This window comes from Arachis ipaensis, chromosome B8 (genome assembly GCF_059453495.1).
Source record: "Arachis ipaensis isolate K30076 ecotype BB chromosome B8, ASM5945349v1, whole genome shotgun sequence".
Taxonomy (NCBI): domain Eukaryota; kingdom Viridiplantae; phylum Streptophyta; class Magnoliopsida; order Fabales; family Fabaceae; genus Arachis; species Arachis ipaensis.
In genome coordinates this window covers 134,757,185-134,782,165 of record NC_142443.1, presented here as the reverse complement: position 1 = coordinate 134,782,165, position 24,981 = coordinate 134,757,185, and the positions used below count along the sequence as shown (strand labels likewise).

General features: G+C 35.8%; 2 protein-coding genes and 1 pseudogene across 5 annotated transcripts; all 3 read left to right on the top strand.

Annotated features, from left to right (window-relative positions):
• The first annotated feature begins 2,495 nt into the window (after positions 1-2,495).
• LOC107613763 (uncharacterized) lies at positions 2,496-8,267 on the top strand. Of its 4 annotated transcripts, XM_088497698.1 has the most exons (10): positions 2,496-2,823; positions 3,335-3,606; positions 3,803-4,463; positions 4,685-4,884; positions 4,984-5,228; positions 5,511-6,382; positions 6,584-6,642; positions 6,868-7,107; positions 7,219-7,290; positions 7,903-8,267. In XM_088497698.1, exons 2-6 carry the CDS (start codon positions 3,335-3,337, stop codon positions 6,203-6,205), a joined length of 2,073 nt encoding a protein of 690 aa, XP_088353824.1. In that variant the 5' UTR covers positions 2,496-2,823; the 3' UTR covers positions 6,206-6,382; positions 6,584-6,642; positions 6,868-7,107; positions 7,219-7,290; positions 7,903-8,267. The 4 variants fall into 4 exon arrangements, with proteins under 4 accessions (XP_088353824.1, XP_088353826.1, XP_088353827.1 ...); XM_088497700.1 differs by lacking the exon at positions 6,584-6,642; XM_088497701.1 differs by lacking the exon at positions 6,584-6,642 and having other exon boundaries at positions 7,912-8,248.
• A 3,786-nt stretch (positions 8,268-12,053) lies between these two features.
• On the top strand, positions 12,054-14,159 carry LOC148549938 (uncharacterized). The gene is made up of 4 exons (XM_088495859.1): positions 12,054-12,588; positions 13,026-13,465; positions 13,607-13,678; positions 13,770-14,159. Exons 1-4 carry the CDS (start codon positions 12,054-12,056, stop codon positions 14,157-14,159), a joined length of 1,437 nt encoding a protein of 478 aa, XP_088351985.1.
• Positions 14,160-16,197: 2,038 nt separating this feature from the next.
• LOC148549937 (uncharacterized) lies at positions 16,198-20,127 on the top strand (annotated as a pseudogene).
• Positions 20,128-24,981: the final 4,854 nt, after the last annotated feature.

Genomic DNA, 24,981 nt, shown 5'->3' with positions numbered 1-24,981 from the left:
TCTAGATGTACCATTAATTTGTGTAGGAACAACTCAATGCTAGGCCATCCAAGTTAAAGGTCATTAAAGGGAAAGCCAGACTTCAGTCGTCTCCTAAACCTACTGTAGCCGCACCAGTCGCTATCTCTGCTGAGACAATCAAGGGGACTAGTTCAGCCACTGCTAAAAAACTGGCCGACTTTATGACCTTCGTTCCTACTCCTGCCTTCAAGCCCCCAAGAAAGACTGATAAATGACTTTGATTAGTGTTGAAATGTATTGTGGTTGAATTTGTTTTTTGTGTGAGGATACTTTCTGTTTTTTTGTACAGGGCAATTGGAGTTACATTATCTACATTTTGGTTATCTATGTCACTGAAAGTTGTACTATGCCCTTTTATTTTGGTCTAGGATACTTTTTAGGTTATGTATCCTCATGTAAAAGCTTATGACTTTGATGTGGTCTGTTTCCTATGTTAAACCTTTTGGTCCTTAAGAAAATGTGACATCTAGCCTTCTATGGCAACTCAATATTTAATAGTACTTTGACTACTCAATGTTTAACACTACTTTCACTACTGATTATGTCCATTCCTTAGTACATGTTACTTTAATAGTCATCCGAATTGGTTTGGAACCTTTGAATTGGATTGTGTTGTCTTCATATAAAAAAACCAAATGAAACATCTATTATCATTCAATGGATTCATCTCATTACACCATCAAGTGTTTGGAATTTGCTTTACTTGGAATGACACAACAAACTACAAATAATCACATTAAGCACAACTACCACAAACAGGAAAACTATTAACATTTTCAATGCTTTTACTTCAGCTTCCAAGCTGCCCAGTCTCCATGCCACCTTCAACCTCCATTCATCACAGTCACTATCAACCTGCAGCTCAGCCCCGTAATCTTTCTTCGTTCCACTTTGGCCCATCCCTTCATACTCATCATCCTCAACCCACTTAAAGTAGTTGCAGTGACTGCCCTTCTGAAATTTCAGAAATCAGAAAATAAAAAATTAAATAAAATTCCAACACACAAAACAACATCAAAAACCCTTAAAATCTTACACAACACTCACCCGGTACCTTGGACATGCACGGAATAATCTATCTGGGTTCTTCGCTGTCCCAGACTTTCTTATCGCAGCCTTCAACCCACAGAAACATGATTCCTCATGGGGTTTCCTCCTGCTTCGCATTGAGGCGCTGGAACCATTACTGCCGTTCGAGAACAACAACACACCGCCACCACGACCTCCATTTCCGGCCTCCATCGTCGCCCCAAACCACTAATTCGAACACGAACCCAGGGATATGGCCATCTGATTGATGAAGGCGACCTATTTATCGTGGAATTTAGGATTAGGTTTTAAAACACTTAGGGACTTATTTGAACTGTTTTCTCAAACTTACCTTGTCAGCAATAGGTCATGACACGTGGGCCTCTTCCAGGTTGGAAGCTAACCACACACATCAGCAACCGTTAGCCAGGTCACCAACGGAGTTAACGGAAGGACAAACGTGATTAACTCGCGTAACTTTTGGGGACTCTTTTGATTAACTTTATCTTTCGGGGACTAATATGAAGATCGAGGTATCTTTCAGGGACGATTTTGAGTATTAACTCAAAAATTTTAAGAATGTCACCTTAGTCAATTGAGAGACGATTTGTCTATAAAACCAATCTTAATTTTCGGAACTTGTTTAAAAATTATTTAATATAAAAAAAGAATTCTATTCTTTTAAGAAAAGAAATTATTTTTATTTAAAATTTAATTTTATGATTTAAAATAATTTTAATATATTAATAGAATAGAATTTAATTTTTTAATTTAAATAATTTTTATATAAATTAATTTTTTTTATAATTTGATCTTTAACAAAATTATTTTATTAATTGTAAATAAAAATATTTTTGACATTTACGACATTAAATTTGAGGAGTGTAAGAATTAATTTGAAAATTAGAATTTTTTAGTCTGATTTATAAATAAAAAATTAAAATTAAAATGCTCAAAAAAATAAGTTGTTTTAAAGACAAAAAAAATTTTATTTTTAAATAACTTTTAATTCCAAACCTTCTAAATAAACTCTCAAGGAAAACTTTAAGACTTCGGTCGAGTTTACCACTGAATCACATTGCTGGAGCAATTTCTTTCTTTTTTTGGTATTATAGAACAATTTCTTTCTGTATTCAATCAACCATTTCTTTTTTTTTTCAGGAATAATAAACTATTTCTTTTGATACCCAGTCAGCCACCAAACAAAATTATATTTTCTTGGGTCAAACAATGATTAATTTTTGGCGAAATAAGACATACATATACCGCAGAAATAACAAAATATGAATTTAGAAACCCAAGCTCTGTAGTTGGCCACATAAATGGGTACAAAGCCCATCCCAAAATTAAAGCGGTACTTTTTGTTTTTTAGCATTTAGTTTTTGGTTTTTTATTTTTTGGTGACTATTTAGTTTTTGGTTTATTTTCCACGAAGATATTCCGAAATAACAAAACAAAAAATAAAAAAACAAAAAACTATTCATCTGATCATCTCTCTCTCTCTCTCTCTCTCTGCGATGACTGTTAGTGTTACCAATGGCGAGTTTCTCAGTGTAGACGAATAATGAATTGAGTTTACATTTTTCATTCTGTAACGTTTACAACTTTGCATTTACACTGGTTAATTGGCTAAGAACCACTATCACTCCTCCAATTTACTCAGTGCTTCATGCTTAATTTCTATTCTATTCTGATACCTAAAAATTTCTAAGCGCCAAACTCGAATTGCTATATAAGCTTGTTGGAGGAATAGCTCCAATATCTTGAGATAAGGTTAGTTTCATATCATATTCAAAGGTTTTGGAGAGATATCTGAAGACAAATTAAAAAAAATAAAAAAATCATTCGTTTTTATGATTATTGTGCTTTGCCTAATATTCCTTCTGATTCAGAATTTGACTACAATTTGAAGTTAGAACTCATGCCATTGTGATTAGGATTTTAGATTAGGAGGATTTTTAGGAAAATATGACAATACTCTAAAATTTATCTACTATGTTGGAATATATGGGAGAGATGTCCCTATAATTTTTTGAAGAAATTATATGCTGAAAGAAATGAGATATGAATGGTAGTTAGTTAGTTTCTAGGTCCACCATCACCAATGATGTAGCATACACTTTCTCATGCCTTGTTCGGAAGGCAAAGAGGTTGCATTTGCATCTTTTCTTATCTTTGGTGAGAGCTGAGATGAAAATTCATACTGATCATAGCTTCTTTCAGAAGTCCATACAATGCACATATAGTTTTTAATATAGCTGACACTTTCTGTTTGGAATTGTAGATGCCGAGAATGGAAGACATTCTAAACCTTCCAGTTCAAGATCCCCGGTGTGCTGAGTTCTCTGCTGCTCACATAAATTGGGTGAAATTAGAGGGTGGTCGCCAAGGGGGTGATGATATTGCTCTGATTCCTTTTGTTAGAGTGGATGATTTTGTGAAAGGGGAGTCTTCAAATCCAGAATGTCCTGCTAGCTTCCGTGTAGAATCAAGGAGGAAGAGACCTGAGGGGAGCGTCACTAAACCGAGGGTTGACGGCTATCTTGAATATACCTTGTATGTTATCTTTTAATTGATTTTTATACTGTTATAAACTTATAATATTAAAGTTATATGGTTTGCAGTTCACATTAAGAGAGAAAAAATATGCGTATCAAAGTGATGTATATTGTTATTCTCAAGTTATAAAAAATTGTCTTTAAGTATGAAAAGATTCCTTTAATTAACAATACAAGATCATATATTGATTCAGGTACTGGTGTTCTTATGGTCCTGAGGACTATCGAGAAGGTGACTCGTGCATAGGAGATAGCAAAAGTACCAAGCCTGCTTCAGGGAAGGGAAGCAGACCAGGGAGGCGTCATATGATGAGAGGCTGCCTTTGCCATTTCACTGTTAAAAGATTATATACACGCCCTCTTCTTGCTCTAATCATATATAACCAAAGAAGGCATGTAGATAAAACAGGGGCACCGTGTCATGGAATACTTGATAGGGATGCAATAGGAACAAGAGCTATGTATGCTCCACGCATTTCCGATGAGTTACGCCAGAAAGTGATGTCTATGCTTTATGTTGGGATATCTCTTGATAACATAATACAGCACCATGTAGAGGTGATGCAGAAGCAAGGTGGACCCCAAAACCGTGATGATTTTCTCACTCGAAATGATGTGCGCAACATGGAACGGAGTATCCGTAATTCTTCACATGAACTGCAGGAAAACGATGAATGCAGTGTAAAGATATGGGTCCAACGCCATCAGAAGCATGTTTTCTATCACCAAGATAACTCAGGTTCACAATCATTTGTTTTGGGCATACAGACAGATTGGCAGCTGCAACAGATGATTCGCTATGGAAATAACAGTTTCATTTCTTTTCATTCAACATTTGGCTTGAAGAAGCTTAAGGTATTGCATGTTGTTTTTGTATGTACCTTTTCAAGAAGGAAGCTAGTTGTTTACAATCTGTTGTTTAATTATATGTTTAGCTTATTTACCCTTAATTTCGGTCGAGAATAAAATTCATGCTTACAAGAAACAGATGTAGTGAATTTAGAAACTTCAAAATTAATTATTTCATGCTGCAGGATTGTATAATGTCTTATATTTTCCTTTCTCGTCCCTGACAGTATCCAGTGTGTTCGTTACTTGTTTTTGGTTCATCTCAAAATGCAATTCCAGTTGCTTGGATAATCACCTCATCCTTTGTTGGAAAAGACATACATAAATGGATTGCATTGCTATCTGAAAAGATAAGAGCCAAGGATCCTAGATGGAGGCCTAGTGCTATTATACTGGATAATCCATCTTTTGACTATAATACCATAAGGTAAAAACATTATTGCATTTCTTTTAATTTCATTTGGAAATCTTGTTTTGGTGCAATAACCACTTAATATCAAATGTTATGAGATCTTGCTTGTTGTAGAGAGGCATTCCAGTGTCGCATCTTGTTATGTGCCTGGCATGTTCGCCGTTCTTGGATCAAAAAGCTTTTTAAGACATGTTGCAACTTTGAGGTGCAAAGGGAGATGTTACGGCACCTGGGATGGATTCTTTACTGTACAAGATGTGGACCAAATGCTATGGATGCACTTGAAGAGTTTATGCAAATTTTTGTTGATCAATGTGCTTTCATGGACTATTTCAAGAGCAAGTGGCTACCAAGTATAGGTAATTTGCAAGTGATGGATGGTTTCTTTTGTATTCATTGAGGAAATATCAACACTTGCATTGTAGCCTGCATTGTAATCATTCCCAATCTGGCCTTTATGTGGTCCAGATTTTGATCAAATTCATTCATTTCAGTTCCGTTTTTGCTGAGCAACATTCACAACCATATCTTCAATTGGCTAACTTTTGTCATTATAACTACCACAGTATCCATTCATTCGAACATCTTTAAAATGAATAGTACTTCTTGATATAATAGTATTTCCGTGCTTTCTCATGCAGATATGTGGATTAATGGCATAAAGTCACTACCGTTGACAATGCCCGAGTCACTTGCTGCAATAGAATCATATCACATAAAATTAAAATCCACACTTTTGAAAGAGAATAATGCTAATTTCTGGCCAAGACTTGACTGGTTAATTCACACTTTAACTACTGGATTTCTCTCCTTGTATTGGCTAGACCAATACAGTTTAGATACTGGCTATTTTGAGAATCTACAAGACAAATCTTTATCTGCCAATGCTTGGTATCACGCGCTCAATATTCCAGATGTTGATGTGATACTGGATGAGCAAAATCTCTGTCACGCAAAAGTTTTTTCTCAGACTGACAGAAACTTGGTGTATACAGTTTGGAATCCTGGCTCAGAATTTTCACTTTGTGATTGTTCTTGGTCTAGGTTGGGAAACCTTTGTAAACATGTAATCAAGGTGGCAACTTTCTGTAGAAGTCGGCAGGTTACAAGGCCATTGTTGTCTGCTCAAGTTTATAAACAGGCTTTGCTCACCCTTCTCCATAATCCACCAGATGATCCTTTAGTCCTTGATCATACCGTTCTACATGTGGCTCGTTTGCAACAAGACATTAAAGCCTTGGAAGAATTGTCAAATAGTGGATTGCTCCAGCCTTTAGCCTCCGATTTAAGTTCTCAAATGGCCATAAATCCTCTCCTTTTTCAGCATCTACATTGATTGCTGGTGTTTTTGAATGGAATGAGAAGTGGATTTACTCCAGCCAAAGCTGTTGATTTAATTTATCAAATGGCTACAAGTCCTCCCACTTGGCAGTAGCTGCACTGATTGGCATGTTTTGAAAGAAGATTGATTGTGTTTGGGTTAAAGCTCATTCTCATGCTTCTTTAATCAAGGGTAATACTATGGTGAGGAGTGAAATTTTGATGAAGAGTGAAGATTACTTATTTTAATAAAGAAAAAGACCACACAAAAAAATTATCATGCGCAATGCACATGTTCTTTATAAATTTAGTAAAAATCTTCACTCTTCATCCAATTCTACTCTTCACCAAAGAAATTCTCTTTAATCAATCTTACTTCATGATCCTTGAGCAGTCATTTGCTAGAGCAGAAAAAGAATATATATTCCCTGCTGAGGTTCAACAACTGCAGAAGTAATTTTCTTGAAGTGCAACTTCTACTGTTATACTTATATGCTGATTTTGTTTCTTTTATTTTACCCAATTTTGTTCTATGGAGGGGTTAGGTGGGCTGTTATTATTATTTGAAAAGAGAGAAAAAAAGGGGGGGGGGGTCTTGAAGATTAAATTCATTTCAGAAGCTATCTCTGCATGAACTATTTCAAGAAATCTGAAAGGTTCATGACTTTTCAAATACAGGGTATGTGGAGATAACCTATGGTTAAGGTTGTGTTTGTGAGTTGTGATTTTGGAGGAAAACAAGGGGTTTCAACAGTAACTAGGAGTCCATTTCACTCGTCAAACCCTTCATTTCCTTCCCGTCGCACACACGAACACATCCTTAAGCGAAAGAACTCTAGGTTGCCAAGATAATTGAGAGGGGAAGGAACAAAAGGGTCCGGAGGCACGAAATGCATTGAGACTTTCATTTTGTCTTTGGTAAGATCAACCCACCATGCAGTTAATTTGCTTTATATTCATCTCAAAGCTTTGTTAGTTTGCTTTATATTCACAGTATTTACAATTATTTGGTGAATCTTTCCTCCCCAGTGTTCCCTTGGGCTCTGGCGGTAGTGATTGGGATTTTGATCCCTTATTTTCTACATCACCATATTGCATCAGGTAACAAGATTTTCTGTTGTTTACTCTTTTCTTTTCGTTTCTTCTCAAATTCATAGCTGACTACGTGGCTTCCTAGATAATCTTTCATTACATGTTTTCTTTTTTTTTACTACAATTTTTGTTGGACAGATTGAATTTTTGCATGAAAATCCACTAGGTTTTCTTGGCTATTATTCTAGCGTGCATGGGGCGAATGCACTAAGCTGATGCGAACTAACTGTTGTGCCATTTTCATTTGAAGCCCCCTGCAAACTATTTTTGGTTTTGTCACGTGTTTATAATTTTATATATATTAACGCCTTTACAGGTACAAAAGTTATCCTAAACAATAATTGTTCTTAGAATATGTAAAAAAAAGGAACTTTAGAGCAACAATTATCAGATTAGGCTACCTACATTACATCCTTTGAATGTGACCCTTCTCCAGATCCTACTTTAAGCCGTGAACCAAGATGCTTGTAGGCATGCCTTATGGCTGACTTTCATAATATATATAGATAGTTTTTTTTTTTTTTTTTTTGTCTTTATATGTATAGATAGTTGAATGTTTCACAAATGATTTTCCTATTCTCACGAAATGACCAAAATACTTACCACATTGATTAATTTTAGGAAATTTAGATGGGGAACGTTTGGCATGGGGAGTGGTCTTCCAGAAACAAGAAATAGCATGGAAAATAATATCAACAATGTCAAGACTCAAAGTGACCACTGGCCAGGATACTAGTAAAATAATATGTTAAGAGCACTGCTCCATTTTTTCATACAATCATACCATGTAATTGATAGCATTGTTAACCCTTAGGAATTGTCACATAATTGGGTAAGATATTCTGTATATCATTAGTAAATTAGATTTTGCTGCGTTGAGTGTAGCCATATTGTTAGATAAGATAATAGTTTAGTTCATTGTTTGACAAGGAAAAATAAAAAGTGAACTAAGCAGGAAATTAATTTCTACTACGTAGTATTAGATTCTTTAGTGCGTTATGGTTCATTCAATAACATATTCAAAGAATCTTAATATACAATGATTAACATTTTATTTTTTTATTTTTATTATTAGTATTTAGGATTATGGGAATTTAGACATGCAAAACATCATTGAGAACACGATAAACAAAAGCTTTTTATACCAACGAGATACTGTTCAAATGACATAGTTTCTCCGTCCTCATTTAGAGATCTTCAAGTCTCATTTTTAACTTTGAAAAAAAAAAAAAAAAAAAAGCTTTCAATGTGGCCCGAAACTCTCTCTTCTTGCCACATAAAAGAAAATTTTCAAAAGTTTACCTTAGCAAAGTAACTATGTTGATTATTATATTAGAGATAATACTCAATTTGGTCCTGAATTTACACGTGAGTCTCAATTTAGTCCTTGAAGTTTCAATTGCCTCTATTTAGTCCCCAAACTTTGTGAACATAACTCATGTTAGTCCTTGAAACAATTTTCAACGTACAAACGTTAACGGAACACTGTCGTGATAACCGGATGCCACACTAAACTTTGTAAAATGATGTTTTGATTTTGGCACTCAAATAACCTAAAAACAACATCTTAAATGGTGTTTATTAAAATTTTACCTAACAAAATAAGTAATACGATGTTGTTTTTGAGCTATTTAAATGTCAAAACCAAAACTGCATCATTTTACAAGTTTTAACGTGACATGTGATAGTCTACAACAGCGCTCTATTAACGTTTTTATACTAAAAATGGTCTCAGGGACTAATATGAGGTACGTTTATAAACTTCGGGGACTAAATAGAGACAATTGAAACTTCAAGGACTAAATTGAGACTCGCGTGTAAGTTCAGGGACCAAATTGAGTATTATCTCATTATATTAACATCGATTGAAATTATGTTTAGATTCGTTTCCATTAATTTATTCATTCACGAAATCAGATAATTATTCAGTGTATTTTTCTTATATATATTCAAACATAAATCATAATTAATTTGACTAACAAGACGCAAATTGGATTCCAAGCAACAATGAACAAGTTGATAAAAACGAATTTGAGTGACTTAAAAGAAGAAAGAAAAGGAAGAATGCACGTTCTTTTTCTAGGAGTCCTTCCATTAAAATTCTTTTGAGAAAAGGACAAATTAGTCCCTGACCTTTTAACCCGAGGACATTTTCATCCCTGAGCATTGGAAAATACATTTAACTCCCTGACGTTCCTAAAAACCAGACCGATCAGTCCCTTCGTCCGTGAGCCACCGTCAGACCGGACGGAAAATGCTGACTTGGCTCCCCCTATGCTTACCTGGCTCAACGGCGTTCCAGCGTGGCACGTTAGTGGGTTGGAGGATTTGAAAACAGGACACATAAGTCCCTGTAACTCAAAACGACGTCGTTTTGAGTGCTGCCCCTTATATACAGTCTCGTCCCTTTCCTTGTGTACAATCTCTATTACACCCACAACCCTTTGACAGAATTACATAAAACCCTAAAGAAGACCAAAGATCAAAGACAGGAATTGCTCTGTTTCTCCCTCCAAAAAAAACCACCATCCAGACTGAGAAGGTTCCGACGTGCATTAGGTGTGAATCCAGTCTGATTTGCCGTCTTCGTCACTGAAGGTAAGAATCAGTTCCATTGCTTATTGTGTAGTTCAATAGTAATGAAAGAATGAACTGTTGTACGTGCATGGTGATATCAATGGTAAAAACTGTATGTGCGTTGTAACAGTGAATTTGATTCAATGTTAGGGCAAAGGAAAGTTCTTGGTTGTTTTCTGTTCCTTAACTTTTTGTAGGAGATTGATGTATGAGTGTAGAGGTAGTTGATCGTTGATTTCTGTTCTTATTTTTTTCTCCAGATGGTAGATGTGTTTGTGGTGCCAGTTTTCCACCATGGAGGTAGTTTTGTTAGAAACAGTAATGGTTCCCTTGTTTATCAGAATGGAAAGGTAGAGAAATTTCCCGAAATGGACCTGGATTTTGTGAATTTTGGGGATTTGATCACACTTTTTAAAGGCTTGGGGTACCAGTCGTACAGGGCAGTTTATTGGTATGATCCATTGAGTGAAGATGTTGAGTCGGGGCTGCACAGTTTGACAGGGGATGCAGGGATCAATGCCATGCGAGAGAACAAAATGAAGAATACAAAGACGAATGAGTTTTACCTGTACTTTGACCACCCAGTTGATGAGCCTGAGATTGTGGAGGATGGTGGAAACAAAGGCAAGAGTCCTGTGTTAGAAGAGATTCAGAGTTCATCTTCAGATGATGGATATGAGAGCACGGAGGATGAGCCATATAAACCGCCACCACCCGGATATGAAAGTGACAGTGATGATGGTGATAATAGTGCTGAGGACAGAGCACGCAAGAGGAAGAGAGTAAGTAAGGGAAAGGAAAAAATTGTGTCTCCAAGAAAGCCATCTGCAAAGAAGTCATGTGCCAAGAAGCCAGGTGCAAAGAAGACAGGTGTGAATAGGAATAGGAAAAGTTGGTCAAAGAAGGGACAAAGCAGTGGAATGGGGACATCTGAGGTGAATAGAAGGCAGCAGGCCAGTAGTGAGCCCAATAGGCAGGAGCAGGCCAATTCTGGGCCCAATGATCAACAGCCCAACAGAGGTCCAACTGTAAGGTTCTATGTCAGTGCAGTCCCAGAGGATGATGATGATGACCCCATATATGATTACCATTCTGAGGATTTACACACTCCTAACTCCACTGATGATGAGTCCAGCAAGCACACATTTCCTGAATTTGATGATCATTATGCTTTTGGAGAGGGCAGATTTGAGTTAGGGACAAGGTTTGCAACCATAGAGAGATTTAAAGAAGTTGTGAAAGACTCTTTCATTTCTGAGGGTAGAGAGCTTAGGTGGATTAAAAATGATAGGGAGAGAGTTAGGGTGGGATGCATGGATGATGACTGCCCGTGGTTAGTTCATTTATCATACAATAAATCACTGCAATGCTACCAGGTGAAGACTTACAAAAACGATCACACTTGTGCAAGGGACCTAGGAAGTAACGCTGTTGATCAACATTGGATTAGTAAGAAGGTGGAGAAGAGAATGAGTTCACAGCCTCACATGAGAACAAATGAAGCAATTGACTTTCTGAGAGAGGAGTTCTCACTCACTACACATCCCAAAATGGTCTATAGAGCAGTTAAGGAAGCAAGGGAGAAGATAATGGGCAATGAGAGGGAGCAGTACAATAATGTGAGGGATTACTTGTTTGAAATTCTAAGAAGCAACCCTGGCTCCAGGGCAGAGGTGTGTGTAACTCCAATTCCTCAAGCCCCTCCACTGTTTGATAAGCTGTATATAGGGTTAGAGGCATGCAAGCAGGGGTTCAAGAGTGGATGTAGGCCTCTAATCCTCCTTGATGGTTGCTTCCTGAAAACATACTATGGTGGACAACTCCTAACTGCAGTGGCACAGGATGCGAATAATCAATTTTATGTTGTTGCTTACGGAGTTGCAAGGTCTGAAACCAAAGAGTCTTGAAAATGGTTTCTTACCCTACTTCAGGAAGAGCTGGGGGATGTGCAGACTCATGGTTGGAATTTCATGTCCGACCAACAGAAGGTAACACTAACAACTATTTATAACAATTATTTCAATATGAATTCTATTGCAGTTAGACATTTATTCACTGAGGTGCCTAGTTTAATAATGAAGTTGTTCAGAATTTGTTCAATTATGTTTAATTGTGAAAACCTTTGTGTACTGTGTTAGGGATTACTGCCTGCTTTGAAGGAAGTGATGCCAAATGCACATCACCGAAACTGTGTGATGCACATTTGGAAAAACTTCATAAACCGATTTAAGAATTTGTACATTCGGGAGGTGGTTTGGGATTGTGCTAGGTGCACCACCATACCCGAGTTCAAAGAACAAATGGAGAAGCTCAAAGGTATTAATCAGGGGGCATGGGAATATCTTTCCAAGTTTGAGCCAGCAACTTGGGTGAAGGCGTATTTTTTCCACGGGCCAAAAGTGGACAACCTCATAAATAACATGTGTGAGGTGTTCAACTCGAAGATAGTCAACTACAGAAGCAAGCCTATCCTCACAATGTGTGAGGAAATTAGGTGCTATCTAATGCGGAGAATGGTTAAGCATAAAGAGCTACTTAGTGATTATACAGGAAAGCTTGCACCAGTTCAGCAGAAGAGGATGGAGCGTCTAATAAGGCCTAGCAATAAATGGCGTGCCGACTGGACAGGTGATGATGCACGCAAGCGTTTCGAAGTAACTCGTAAAGCTACAAAGGTGGATGTTGATCTCATGAGGCAGACCTGCTCCTGCAACAAATGGCAGCTCACTGGTTAGTTCTAATAAATGGCATTCAATGTTTTAACTTGTTGGCTGAATATGTTAACTTGCTGGCTGAAGTTACTTTCATATATGGTTTTCAATATGTTAATTTGTTGGCTGAATATGTTAACTTGCTGGCTGAATTTACTTTCATATAGGGTTTTCAATATGTTAATATGTTAATTTGTTGGCTGAATATGTTAACTTGCTGGCTGAATTTACTTTCATATAGGGTTTTCAATATGTTAAGTTGTTGGCTGAATGATGGAGTTATATATGGTTTTCAATATGTTAAGTTGTTGGCTGAATGATGGAGTTATATATGGTTTTCATGCTGTTAAGTTGTTGGCTGAATGATGGAGTTATATATGGTTTTCATGCTGTTAAGTTGTTGGCTGAATGAATGGTTAAGTCAAGTCTGGTTCATGCTGTTATCTTCTGTGTTAGGCATGCCATGTATCCATGCCATAGCAGCCATAAGGAAGAGGCATGATCATCCAGAGGATTATGTGCATCCATGGTTATGCATGGAGTCAATACACAAGACATATGCTCATTGTATTCAGCCAGTGTCAAGTGAGGAGTTCTGGACAAGGACTGAATATTCTAGGCCAGATCCTCCTATCATAAAGAGACCAATTGGCAGGCCAAAAGTACATAATAGACAGAAGGATCCAGCTGAGCCAATGATGCAACAGGGAGAGAAGTTGAAGAGGTCATTCAAAGTCACTTGTAGTAAGTGTGGTTCAACGGGACATAACTACAAGACATGCAAGGGCGCTCCATCTGATCCCAATTGGAAACCAAAGACAAAGAAGCCCAAAAAAGGTTCCACATCTCAGTCAATGGCAGTCATCCCACTGTCACAATCAGCTCCAAATGATAGTGTAAGTAATTTGCTTTAGGAGTTATATGGTTTGATTTCTTAACTATGATAGGAGTTTATGTGCTTACTTGAATATTTATTTACTAGTTCTGTTTTATATGTTTAGGAGTAATCTACTTGATTTATTGTCTATTTTGGTCAGGATGCTCCACCTAGTCAGGATACTCCATCTGTTCAGGATCATAACATAACTAATCAGCAATCCACACCTGATGTAAGTTACAATCTGTTCAATGTGCATGATTGATTATTGGGTGACAACCTTGTATAATTTGTATGACTAATTACAATGCTTGTCAACCCAGCTCTCAACACAGGTTTCAAGTGGTGTCATCCCAGGTCCTTCCAACCCTGTGGCAGCAACACCAGCAGCACCCCAAGTCAGGCCCGCACCAGTGACCAGAAGGACACCGTTTCGGCCTCCACTCCAAGTTCCATCTACAGCGGCCCAAAAAACTCAAGCAGCTCCAGCGAAGATGAGGCCCAAGCAGAAGATATTCAGGCCACCAGCTCCACTATGCCCCACTCCACAACCCCCTCAAAGTCAGCCAAACTCCACTGGCCCACAATCACCTCAAGTCGTACCAGGAACAAGTGCATCAGCTACCCAGGAGACATTAGCGGCAGCAAGCCCGGCCACAACCAGATTGTTCAAATTCATCCCTAATCCACCTACCATTGTGCCTAAGAAGTGAAGATCTGTGTAGCTTTTAGTTATGTTGATTTTGCAGCTTGGCTTATGCCTTGTATTTTGTGTTAGAGGCTTACTTTTGACATGTTAAGCTTCATCAAACTATTCAGTTTAGGAGACTTTTTCATTTTGGGAATATTTAGTAAACAGTGGCTATGAAAAACTTGAAATCTTGTTTAGCAATATAACATCATCTTTCTAAATTATGTATGCAACTACTGCCTCTAATTCCTCAATGTTTCCAAGTTTATTTAGATATTCAAAATATAAGTTTAACATACTAATATTATAACTAGAGTTCCATTTAGATTACAGGACCCATGACTTGCCAAAATGGCATGTTTCAATACACAACATAAACCTACAAAATGCCATTCTCTATCATGATTGCTATAGTTCATCTCTCAAGCACTAGCTACATAAAAGGCAACAACAACAGCAAATATAATTACAGAAAACCACAACGCTAATGGGTTTTTCTTCTTCTCCAAAGCAATAATTTTCTCCTCCAAAACAGCCATTCTTGCATCCAGTTCATCTTCGTTTTCTTCTTCCTCTTCTACAACTTCAACATGTTTCTCAACCAAATCTCTGCTGTCACAGATGCAACAATTGCTTCCTATTCTGGCAAGATGCTCATCGACCCAAACAAAAAATTTGCAATGAGGTTCCTTTCCCTGTCAAAATCACCAACATCATCTACTGCCCGCATCCATCTCAGATCAAACCAAAGCAAGAATTTTTAAACTAACCTTGTAGAATGGACAACCCAAGAAGATTCTGTTAGGGTTGCTTCTGGTCCTCGACTTATACATTATTGCATAAACTCCACAAAAACACCTAGGGGCGACGGCGTGATGGTCAGCATGAACACCACCTGCAACTGAGTTTGAAACAGAATTTTCTTCTCTTACTCCACTAACGCTTCTTCTTGAGGTTGATGATGCCCCCTTCGTAGCCATTACTGAACTCTGAACAAGTCTTCTTCTCACCAGCCACCACCATGAAGGAACGACCCAGACGAATTTTAGTATTAGGGCAGCACTCAAAACGACGTCGTTTTGAGTTACAGGGACTTATGTGTCCTGTTTTCAAATCCTCCAACCCACTAACGTGCCACGCTGGAACGCCGTTGAGCCAGGTAAGCATAGGGGGAGCCAAGTCAGCATTTTTCGTCCGGTCTGACGGTGGCTCACAGACGAAGGGACTGATCGGTCTGGTTTTTAGGAACGTCAGGAATTTAAATGTATTTTCCAATGCTCAGGGACGAAAATGTCCTCGGGTTAAAAGGTCAGGGACTAATTTGTCCTTTTCTCAATTCTTTTAAATTTTACAGTGATCTAGAGTTCATTGTTCAAAAGTGTGGAAAAAATTAAAAGAGAAAATCAAAACATGAGTTTGAGATAAAAACTAATTCAAATATATCAATCTTTTTTATATATTGGTATAAAATAATAATTAATTAGACTGATAAAAATATTTAACTACTTTTGTGAGTAAACTTAAATCCAAAACCCCAAATAATTCTGTTTAGTAAAATAAAAATATACTTTTCTTTAAAAAAAATAAATTAACACGATGTTAGGGTCCAAATTGGCATAATCTAAATCGATTTTCGTAAGTAGCAAGCATATGGGCTGATTAAGTCTTTAGGGCAAAAAACGCTAATAAGCCAAGGCTGGAGATTATTTACGTATATCAGCCAAAATGAAAACCGTTTCACTAATGAGCCAAAGCATATTTTCATATAATTCGAACAAGCCTGGTTCGAACTACCCTTACACATAAATCAAACCAATTCAGTTCGAATTAGTAACGAAAAATTCACTATAATTCGAACCAGGATGGTTCGAACTAGAAACACACATAATTCGAACCACATTAGTTCGAATTATACAAGGATTAGCTGCCCAAAGTAATTCTAACCAGGTTGGTTCGAATTACACATACCATATTTCGAGCTAGGCTGGTTCGATTTAGTGAGAAACAGACCTGTATATATATGGTTGTAAACGTGAGTTGCTCTCATTAGATGGTCTAAGATGGCCAGTGACGAGAGTTTTGTAGTGTTTGTTCACCACAGAGGATCCATAAAGAGAAAAACTCGATCTGGTGTAAAGTTCACAGATAAGGATCCTCTCTGTATTATCGTGAGGCCTACGACGAGCTATGATGACCTCGTTAGGTCTGTACTGATGAAACTTGGTCTGGAAGGTGCGAAGCGGGTTAAGAAGTTTTTCTATCGCATTCCAGTCACGGTGCTCCAGGAAACCGTGAAGTATGATTGTTTCACGATCGGGAGTGATGAGGACTTGCAAGTCATGTTTCATTGTCGCCGGCAGTTTCCGAAGGTGAGGACACAAGAATTGTTGGCAAAGTTGGTTGATGTGGTATCCAGCTCAGGGGGTTCGAACTGGAATACCACCACTTTAGCCACGACAGCCGGTTCTAGTTCCATACCTATCGTTGCTTCTTCGTCCGTCCCTGTGTACGAGCCACCGGTCCAACCTGTCGCCTCCCCTTCTTTTGTTGTTGATCTCAATGGCAGCGTAGGCGACAAGGTCGGAACAGCGGAATTTCTGCCGACCTCTTTACAGTGCGCTGCACCGCTTGGGGTTGGGGACGGATTGTTGGGTGATGCAGAGGACGATGATGTTGAGCCGGATATGATTGATGATGACAGCGGCGATGATATTGGAGCGAGTGAGCCTGCAGGGGCGGGAGGTGGTTCTAGCTCTGGCACACAGCAGTATCCACCTCATTTTTCCTCTTTGGACTTGGATGCCATGAGGCAGGAGGGAGTTTCTGGGTAGCCTGTTGGATTTGGAGCTAGAGATGCGGAAGGGACTGCTGGTCTGACAGAGTTCCAGGTTGGTAAGCAATTTCAGGATAAAGATGAGGCCTTGTTAAGTGTGAAGACTTACAGCATCCGGCGAGGGGTACAGTACAAGGTAGTGGAGTCTGATTATCGCCGGTATGTGGGCAAGTGTTCTGAGTTCGGGAATGGGTGCACATGGTTGATTCGACTGAGTCTCCGGCAGCGCAAGGGGATTTGGGAGGTCAAACGGTACAATGGACCTCATACCTGTCTTGCCACCTCCATCTCGAGTGACCACAGGAGTTTGGATTATCATGTGATATCGGCGTTCATTATGCCAATGGTTAGGGCTGATGCATCCGTCAGCGTCAAGGTGCTCCTAAATGCCACGGCCGCACACTTTGGTTTTAGGCCGACGTACAGGAGGGTCTGGTTGGCGAAGCAGAAGGCTGTTGCCCTCATCTATGGTGACTGGGATGAGTCGTACAACGAGCTCCCCAGGTGGGTGTTGGGAGTCCAGTTGACGATGCCTGGTACTGTTGCAGTCCTAAGGACGAGCCCTGTTCGAGTTGGTGGCAGTGTAAATGAGTCTCAAGCTTATTTTCACAGACTGTTCTGGACGTTTCCACCGTGCATCGAGACATTCTGTCATTGCAAGCCGCTGGTTAGTATTGATGGCACCCATCTGTATGGCAAGTATGGGAGAACGTTGCTCATCGCGATTGCACAGGACGGGAACTCCAACATACTACCTGTTGCATTCGCACTAGTTGAGGGTGAGAATGCAGAGTCTTGGACATTCTTTCTCTCCCACCTTCGTCAGCACGTGACACCGTAGCCGGGTCTACTGGTTATATCGGACAGGCATAACGGCATCAAGGCCGCGCTTGAGGCTCCCGACGGAGGTTGGTTACCTCCATCTGCATACTGTGCATTCTGCATTCGACACGTAGTGGCTAATTTTGCCCTTACCTTCAAGGGTAAAGACGCACGGAGGCTTCTTGTCAATGCGGCGTATGCCAAGACCGAGGTTGAGTTTGATTACTGGTTTGATATTCTGCGGTCTGAAGACCCGGCGATGTGTGAGTGGGCGAACCGGATTGAGTATTCCTTGTGAACTCAGCATCGTGATGAGGGGCGAAGATTCGGTCACATGACGACGAATATATCCGAGTGTGTGAACTCAATCCTCAAGGGTGTCAGAAACCTCCCTGTATGCTCGCTGGTGAAGGCAACATATGGAAGGCTTGCGGAACTCTTTGTTCGCAAGGGGAGAGAGGCTCAGGCCCAGATGAGAACCGGACAAGAATTCAGTCAGCACTTGGTGAAGTGTATTGAGGCCAACTTGAAGACGGCGAGGTGCTTCACAGTGACTTTGTACAACAGGGATAACTCCAAGTTCACCGTATCAGAGACCACTCCGACTGGTTCTTTCTCATTGGGTAGCTACAGAGTATCGCTTGCCTCTCAGACATGTGACTGCGGGTACTACCAAGCACTTCATTTCCCGTGTACGCACGCACTTGCATGTTGTGCCTACTCACGGGTTACCTGGACCGCTTATGTTCACAGGGTGTATCGTCTTAGTTCGGTATTCAGTGTGTATCGGATGGGATTCACACCTCCAACAACATCATGATGTAGGCACGAGCAAATCGCCGCACAGTCTCCTCATCGGCTCCCTCGGGGCACTCTCCAAAAGTCTCCTAGAACCAGCTGCAGTTTATTGCGTACTTCTGAACCTGGCTGGGAGGAGGAATCACTCCAAGCAACTCCTGGAACCACACCCAAGCTGGACGGCCACCCTGGATGTATATCTGAAAATCTGAAAGGCAGCCGCTCACATAACGCCCGTCCACTAGCAACCCCAACTGGTACGCCACGTCCTGAAGTGTGATCGTGCACTCTCCGAACGGCATATGGAACGTGTGCGTCTCCGGACGCCATCGCTCGACGAAGGCACTGACAAGGGCCTCATCTAACCGGAACCATCTATCGTTCAGCCTCGCAAAATGGTATAATCCGGCCATTTGCAAGTATGGAACGTATCTCTCATCGAGTCGCATGCCCTGCTGCTGCCGCATGCTCCTGATGCATCGCTGTGGCTGCGCATTACATGCACCGCATCAACAAAACAGGATACAAAACTACTAACAAAACCAATACTAAAAACAACCAACCTAAACCGGAAACAAAAGCACATCAATAAACCAATATTATAAACTGCATAAAATTCTATTAACGAGCACCACATGCAAAACAACTATCATATACCACACAACTAAACTACTAACATAAAACAACTAACATAAACCACTAACATAAAACAGCTAACATAAAACAACTAACAAAAACCACTAACATAAAACAACTAACATAAACCACCAACATAAAACAACCAACATAAACCACTAACATAAAACAGGTGACATAAAACAAGTAACATAAACCACTAACATAAACCACCAACTAAACCACCATCTAACCCGCATGCAAAACCTCTCAACTAAACCACTAGCAATACTACTACGATTAACCGCTAACATAAACCGCCACTAAAACCGCATGCAAAACCACTAACTCACATATACCGCTATCACGAAGTTTTTTATGTACTAACCTCGTCGTTGATGACCCCGGCTATATGAGCAACTCCGTCCAACCGATATAACCTTGCCGGATCGTCTCCCATCGGCTGAGTATTCCGTTCAGGTCTTTGTCGGATCAAATCTGGGTCGTTTTCTCTGGGATTTGGTGGGGTAGGGAAATTGAACAATGGTTCAAATGAGGCTGATTCGAACTTCTTATATAGCCAAAATTCACATAATTCGAACCAGCCTTACTCGAATTACTATTGGAGTCAAATTTAGAGTAATTCGAATCAAGTAGGTTCGAATTACTTGGGAAGCGTTCAAAGGGTATAATTCGAACAAGCCTAGTTCGAATTATGAAGACTTGTAGTTCGAACCAAGTCGGTTCGAATTATATTCATCGAGTGTTCCTTACTATTTCAAACTATGTTGGTTCGATTTATGTGTAAATGTAGTTCGAACCACGCTGGTTCGAATTATATAGAAATATGCTTTGGCTCATTGCTGAAACGATTTTCATTTTGGCTGATATACGTAAATTCCATCCTGCCTTGGCTTATTAACGTTTTTTACCCAAGTCTTTATGTTCGATATATGGTAAATTACATTGAATGCAGCAAGTTAATTGTCTATTTAGGTTTACTTTGAATAAATAGTTTAATTAAGTTTTTTTTAAAAAAATAGTTTAAATAATAAATACTTATATTAAAAGTAGCTTATAAATAAGTTATTTTTTATTTGATTTTTTAGTTCTAAAAGTATTTATTTAAAAAAAATGTGATAAAAAGTTTTTTATTATGAGAAAAGTTATTTTCTTTTTTTAACTTTTTCATAAGCACTTAAATAGTTTCTTAGAAAGCTACAATTTAATTTTGAAAATTGCACCAAATATTAATACTACTACTTTTCATAAGTTAAAAACTCAAAAAAAAATAACTTTTAAAGTTTCCAAACTGAGTCTGAATTCATTATTTCGTCAAACTTTTAAAATGATAATGTTTAAGAATCTTATAATGAAGTTAACTTAAGATAGATTAATGTTATTTTTTGTAAAATATATATTAAATTAAATTATTTAATAATTTTTAATTGTATCTTTATAAAAAAACAATTGTATTTTTGTAGAAAACAATGTTATTCATATATTTTTATAAAAATCAATTTTATATTTATATTTATTATAATTATTTTAAATTTTAAAAGTTATTTTATTAACAATATTTATGATTATTTAAAACCATTTTCAAATATTACACCTCTTCTAAAATTATTTTTCAAAAACTAATTTTAATAAATTACTTGTGAATAATAAAAAAAATTAAACCTAACTTTATGCTTATTATATAAAAATTGTCAAATATTTACTATTTTTATCTTGATATAGAATTTATTTAAGTTGATTTAGGATAAACAAAAAATATAAATAAAATAATTTTAATTTATCATAAAAAATAGGAGTACACATGATTTAATTACAGAAAATATAATATTTTGGTGAAAAAAATGAGTACATTAAAAAAATATGTATTTTCTTTTTTTTTTTGTCTGAACTTAAATATTTTAAATTAATTTTTTAAAATTTGTTTCTAATATAATTGTTTTATTAAAAAAAAATTTAAAAATTATCAATTAATAATAAATCTAATCGGCATGTAAAATGATATGTGTCAGTATCAGTATTAGATAATGCTTTTATGTATATTATGCTTTTGCGTATATCCGTATAGTTTAAAATATTAATTTCTGCTATATCTTAGAGCTATACTTTAGAAATATCTGTAAAATTTCATGAAAAATGACACGTGATATGTAAAACTATATGTATTAATATAAGGTGCTTTTATGTCGAATTCTATAGTACTTCAAGAATACTTTTAGAATTCCATAAAAATAGCATATGGCCTGTAAAAGCATGTATGAATATTAGATATTTTTGTGCATACTACATAGCGTTCCAAAATATTAAATTCTGATGTGTTTTAAAAATATTTTTATAATTTTATGTAGATATCTTTGTGTATAGTCTGTGGTGTCACAAATTAGATAATTCTATGTTCAGTCTATTGTGTCACATACTTTAATATTCATAGTTCAAAATACACCATACTCTTCCCATAGTCTAAAACACATTGTATTTTTTATATTATTAGTTGATAAAAATTAATTTTATATTTATATTTATTATAGTTATTTTAAATTTTAAGAGTTATTATATTACCAATATTTATAATTATTTAAAATTATTTTCAAATATTACACCTCTCATAAAATTATTTTTCAAAAACTAATTTTAATAAATTATTTGTGAATAATAAAAAAATTTAAACATAATTTTATGTTTATTATATAAAAATTGTTGAATATTTACTTATTTTTTTATCTTGATACAAGATTTGTTTCGGTTGATTTATAAATAACAAAAAAAAATAAGTAAAATAACTTTAATTTATCATTAAAAAAAATTAAGAGTACTCATGATTTGATTATAGAAAAAATAATATTTTAGTGTAAAAAAATGAATACATTAAAAAAATATGTGTATTTTTTATTTTTTTTTTGTCTAAATTTAAAATATTTTAAATTAATTTTTTAAAATTTATTTCTATCGTTGTTTTATTAAGAAAAAAATTTTAAAAATTACCAATTAATAATAAATTCAATCTGCATACAAAACTATATCTATCAGTAGTATCAAATGTCTTTGTATATATTATATTTTTGTGTATATTGCATAGTTTAAAATATTAAATTTGGTTACATTTTAGAGTTATACTTTAAAAATATCTCTCAAATTTTATAACAAATGATATGTGATATGTAAAATTATATGTATTAATATGAGATGTTTTTACACTAAATTCTATCATGTTTCAAGAATACTTTTAGAATTTCATGAAAAACGATATGTAACTATAAAAGCGTACGTGTGAATATCACATATTTTTGTGCATATTACGTAGCAGTCCAAAATACTGAATTCTGATGTATTTTAAAAATATCTTTACAATTTCATGAAAAAATGATCTGTAAAAATGTATGTGTTAATGTCGGATATCTCTGTGTATAGTGCGTTGTGTCACATACTTCAGTGTACATAGTTTAAAATTTACCGTACTTTTTATATAGTCATACGTATCAATACCAGGTGCCTCTATATACAATTTAATTTTAAAAATTATTTTATTAACAATATTTATAATTATTTAAAATAATTTTCAAATATTACACCCTTTATAAAATTATTCTTCAAAAACTAATTTTAATAAATTACTTGTGAATAATAAAAAAATTAAACCTAATTTTATGCTTACTATATAAAAATTGTCGAATATTTACTATTTTTTATCTTGATATGGATTTGTTTCGGTTGATTTAAGATAAACAAAAATATAAGTAAAATAAATTTAATTTATCATAAAAAAGAAATAGGAGTACGAATGATTTGATTATAGAAAAAATAATATTTTTGTGTAAAAAAAATTAGTACATTAAAAAATATATATGTATTTTCTTTTTTTTTGTCTGAATTTAAAATATTTTAAATTAATTTTTTAAAATTTGTTTCCATCATTGTTAAAAATTTTTTTTGTAAAAAACTTACCAATTAATAATAAATTCAATCTACATGTAAAACTATGTGTCCGTATTAGTATTAGATATTTGTGTATATTACATAATTCAAAATATCAAATTCTACTATATTTTAAAGCTATACTTTACAAATATCTTTAAAATTTTATAAAAAAATGATTATATATTAATATGAGATGCTTTTACGGCAAATTCTTCTGTGAGGAATGGCACGTGGCCTATAAAAATATATGTGTGAATATCAGATATTTTTGTGCATATTACATCGCAATCCAAAATACTAAATTTCGCTGTATTTTAGAAATAACTTTACAATTTCATGAAAAATAATCCTGTAAAAGTGTACGTAGCATCATCGGATGCAGGTATTTTTCTGTATAATCTGTTGTGTCATATATCAAATATCTTTGTGTACAATCTGTTGTGTCACATATTGCAGTACACATAGTTCAAAATTAACCGTATTTTTTATCAGGTAGGGTGTTCATAGGTGAAACTAGGTTGATGTGATCTAGACTCGACATGAAATATATATCAGACCTATTTGTTAGATCCGAACCCACCCCTAAACTCGATGAAATCTATACACTTTCCGGCCATGTTTATATGGGATAGAAATAGGATAAAAATCGGACCGTTAACATTACTTTCTTGTAAGTTAGTATGTGAAAATATCCAAATTTTCAAGACTCCAACCATTATTTGACATGGTAAAATTCACTTAAAAAAATATAACAAGAACCAACCATTCTCTGAAATTAAAGCATAACCACAATCAATACTAATATTGTCTAATAATACTAAATATTTAAATCAATACAAATAACACAATATTATGCATTAGTCTAAAGTCTTATTCATTTTAAACATAAAACATTAACTTATAGTCTTATAATGACTAATAACACAAAATATTAAGGTTTACAATATTTAAATTTCATATAAAAATAGTCATCATCCATCACTAATAACACAAAATATTAATTGTGTATGAAGACCAGGACACCAGGTCGAATTTGGGTGACTCAAGATATGACCCGAACCCGACCCAAAATAATGACTGGGTCTATTTTTGAGACCCTTACCTGACTCTAAACTAAACCCGGCACCAAATTAGCCCCTAAAACATTTAGAACCAGGCCGAATTTTCGAATCGAGCCGGACAATGTACACTCTTAATATCAGGTGCCTTTATCAGGTGTCTCTGCTATATACAATTTAAAACACGTTGTATCTTTTATATTATGAGTTGCACATATTCTGTAATTGAAATTCAGACTTTGTTGCTTTTATTTGTGAATTTGAGTCACTGGTATGTTATTTAAAAAGATGATGCATGATTTAAATGCAAAATTTTTTTTTCTAGTTTTTGATAAATCTAAATTTAGAAATACGGTTAGATAATTTTATCAAAAAATATTATGTTTACAAACAAAACTTAGAGAAAAAAAATTCATGTTTTTATCATTTTAATGGATAAATTTCAATTATAAGAATTGAATTTATTATTGCATTTATTATTGTGTGTGGGATATCAAATTGAATACGAGAAAAATAACAAAGCAACGATAGTGAAATATTTGTTTTAATTATGCATGATGACATAAGAATGACATAATCTCATTTCCAAAAAAATATGATATAACAACAAAAATGTTATTTATACACTAACATTAGTTACTAAAATCAATCATCAATGTATCTATATATAAATATATATGTAATTTAGTTTATTTTCAATATATTTTCAATATATATTTATATTCTAACATTAACATAACTCGATAACAAAAGGTGACATAATCTCACTTCTATTCTTCTAAACA

What these genes read in the sequence shown, in the direction of transcription:
- LOC107613763 (XM_088497700.1), top strand. Translation starts at nt 3,335, where the DNA reads ATGCCGAGAATGGAAGACATTCTAAACCTTCCAGTTCAAGATCCCCGG. An exon ending in GGCTATCTTGAATATACCTT is followed by an intron (nt 3,607 to 3,802) that starts GTATGTTATCTT and finishes ATATTGATTCAG; the next exon opens with GTACTGGTGTTCTTATGGTC. An exon ending in CAAGTGGCTACCAAGTATAG is followed by an intron (nt 5,229 to 5,510) that starts GTAATTTGCAAG and finishes TTTCTCATGCAG; the next exon opens with ATATGTGGATTAATGGCATA.
- LOC148549938 (XM_088495859.1), top strand. Translation starts at nt 12,054, where the DNA reads ATGCACATTTGGAAAAACTTCATAAACCGATTTAAGAATTTGTACATT. An exon ending in CAACAAATGGCAGCTCACTG is followed by an intron (nt 12,589 to 13,025) that starts GTTAGTTCTAAT and finishes CTTCTGTGTTAG; the next exon opens with GCATGCCATGTATCCATGCC. An exon ending in ATCAGCAATCCACACCTGAT is followed by an intron (nt 13,679 to 13,769) that starts GTAAGTTACAAT and finishes TTGTCAACCCAG; the next exon opens with CTCTCAACACAGGTTTCAAG.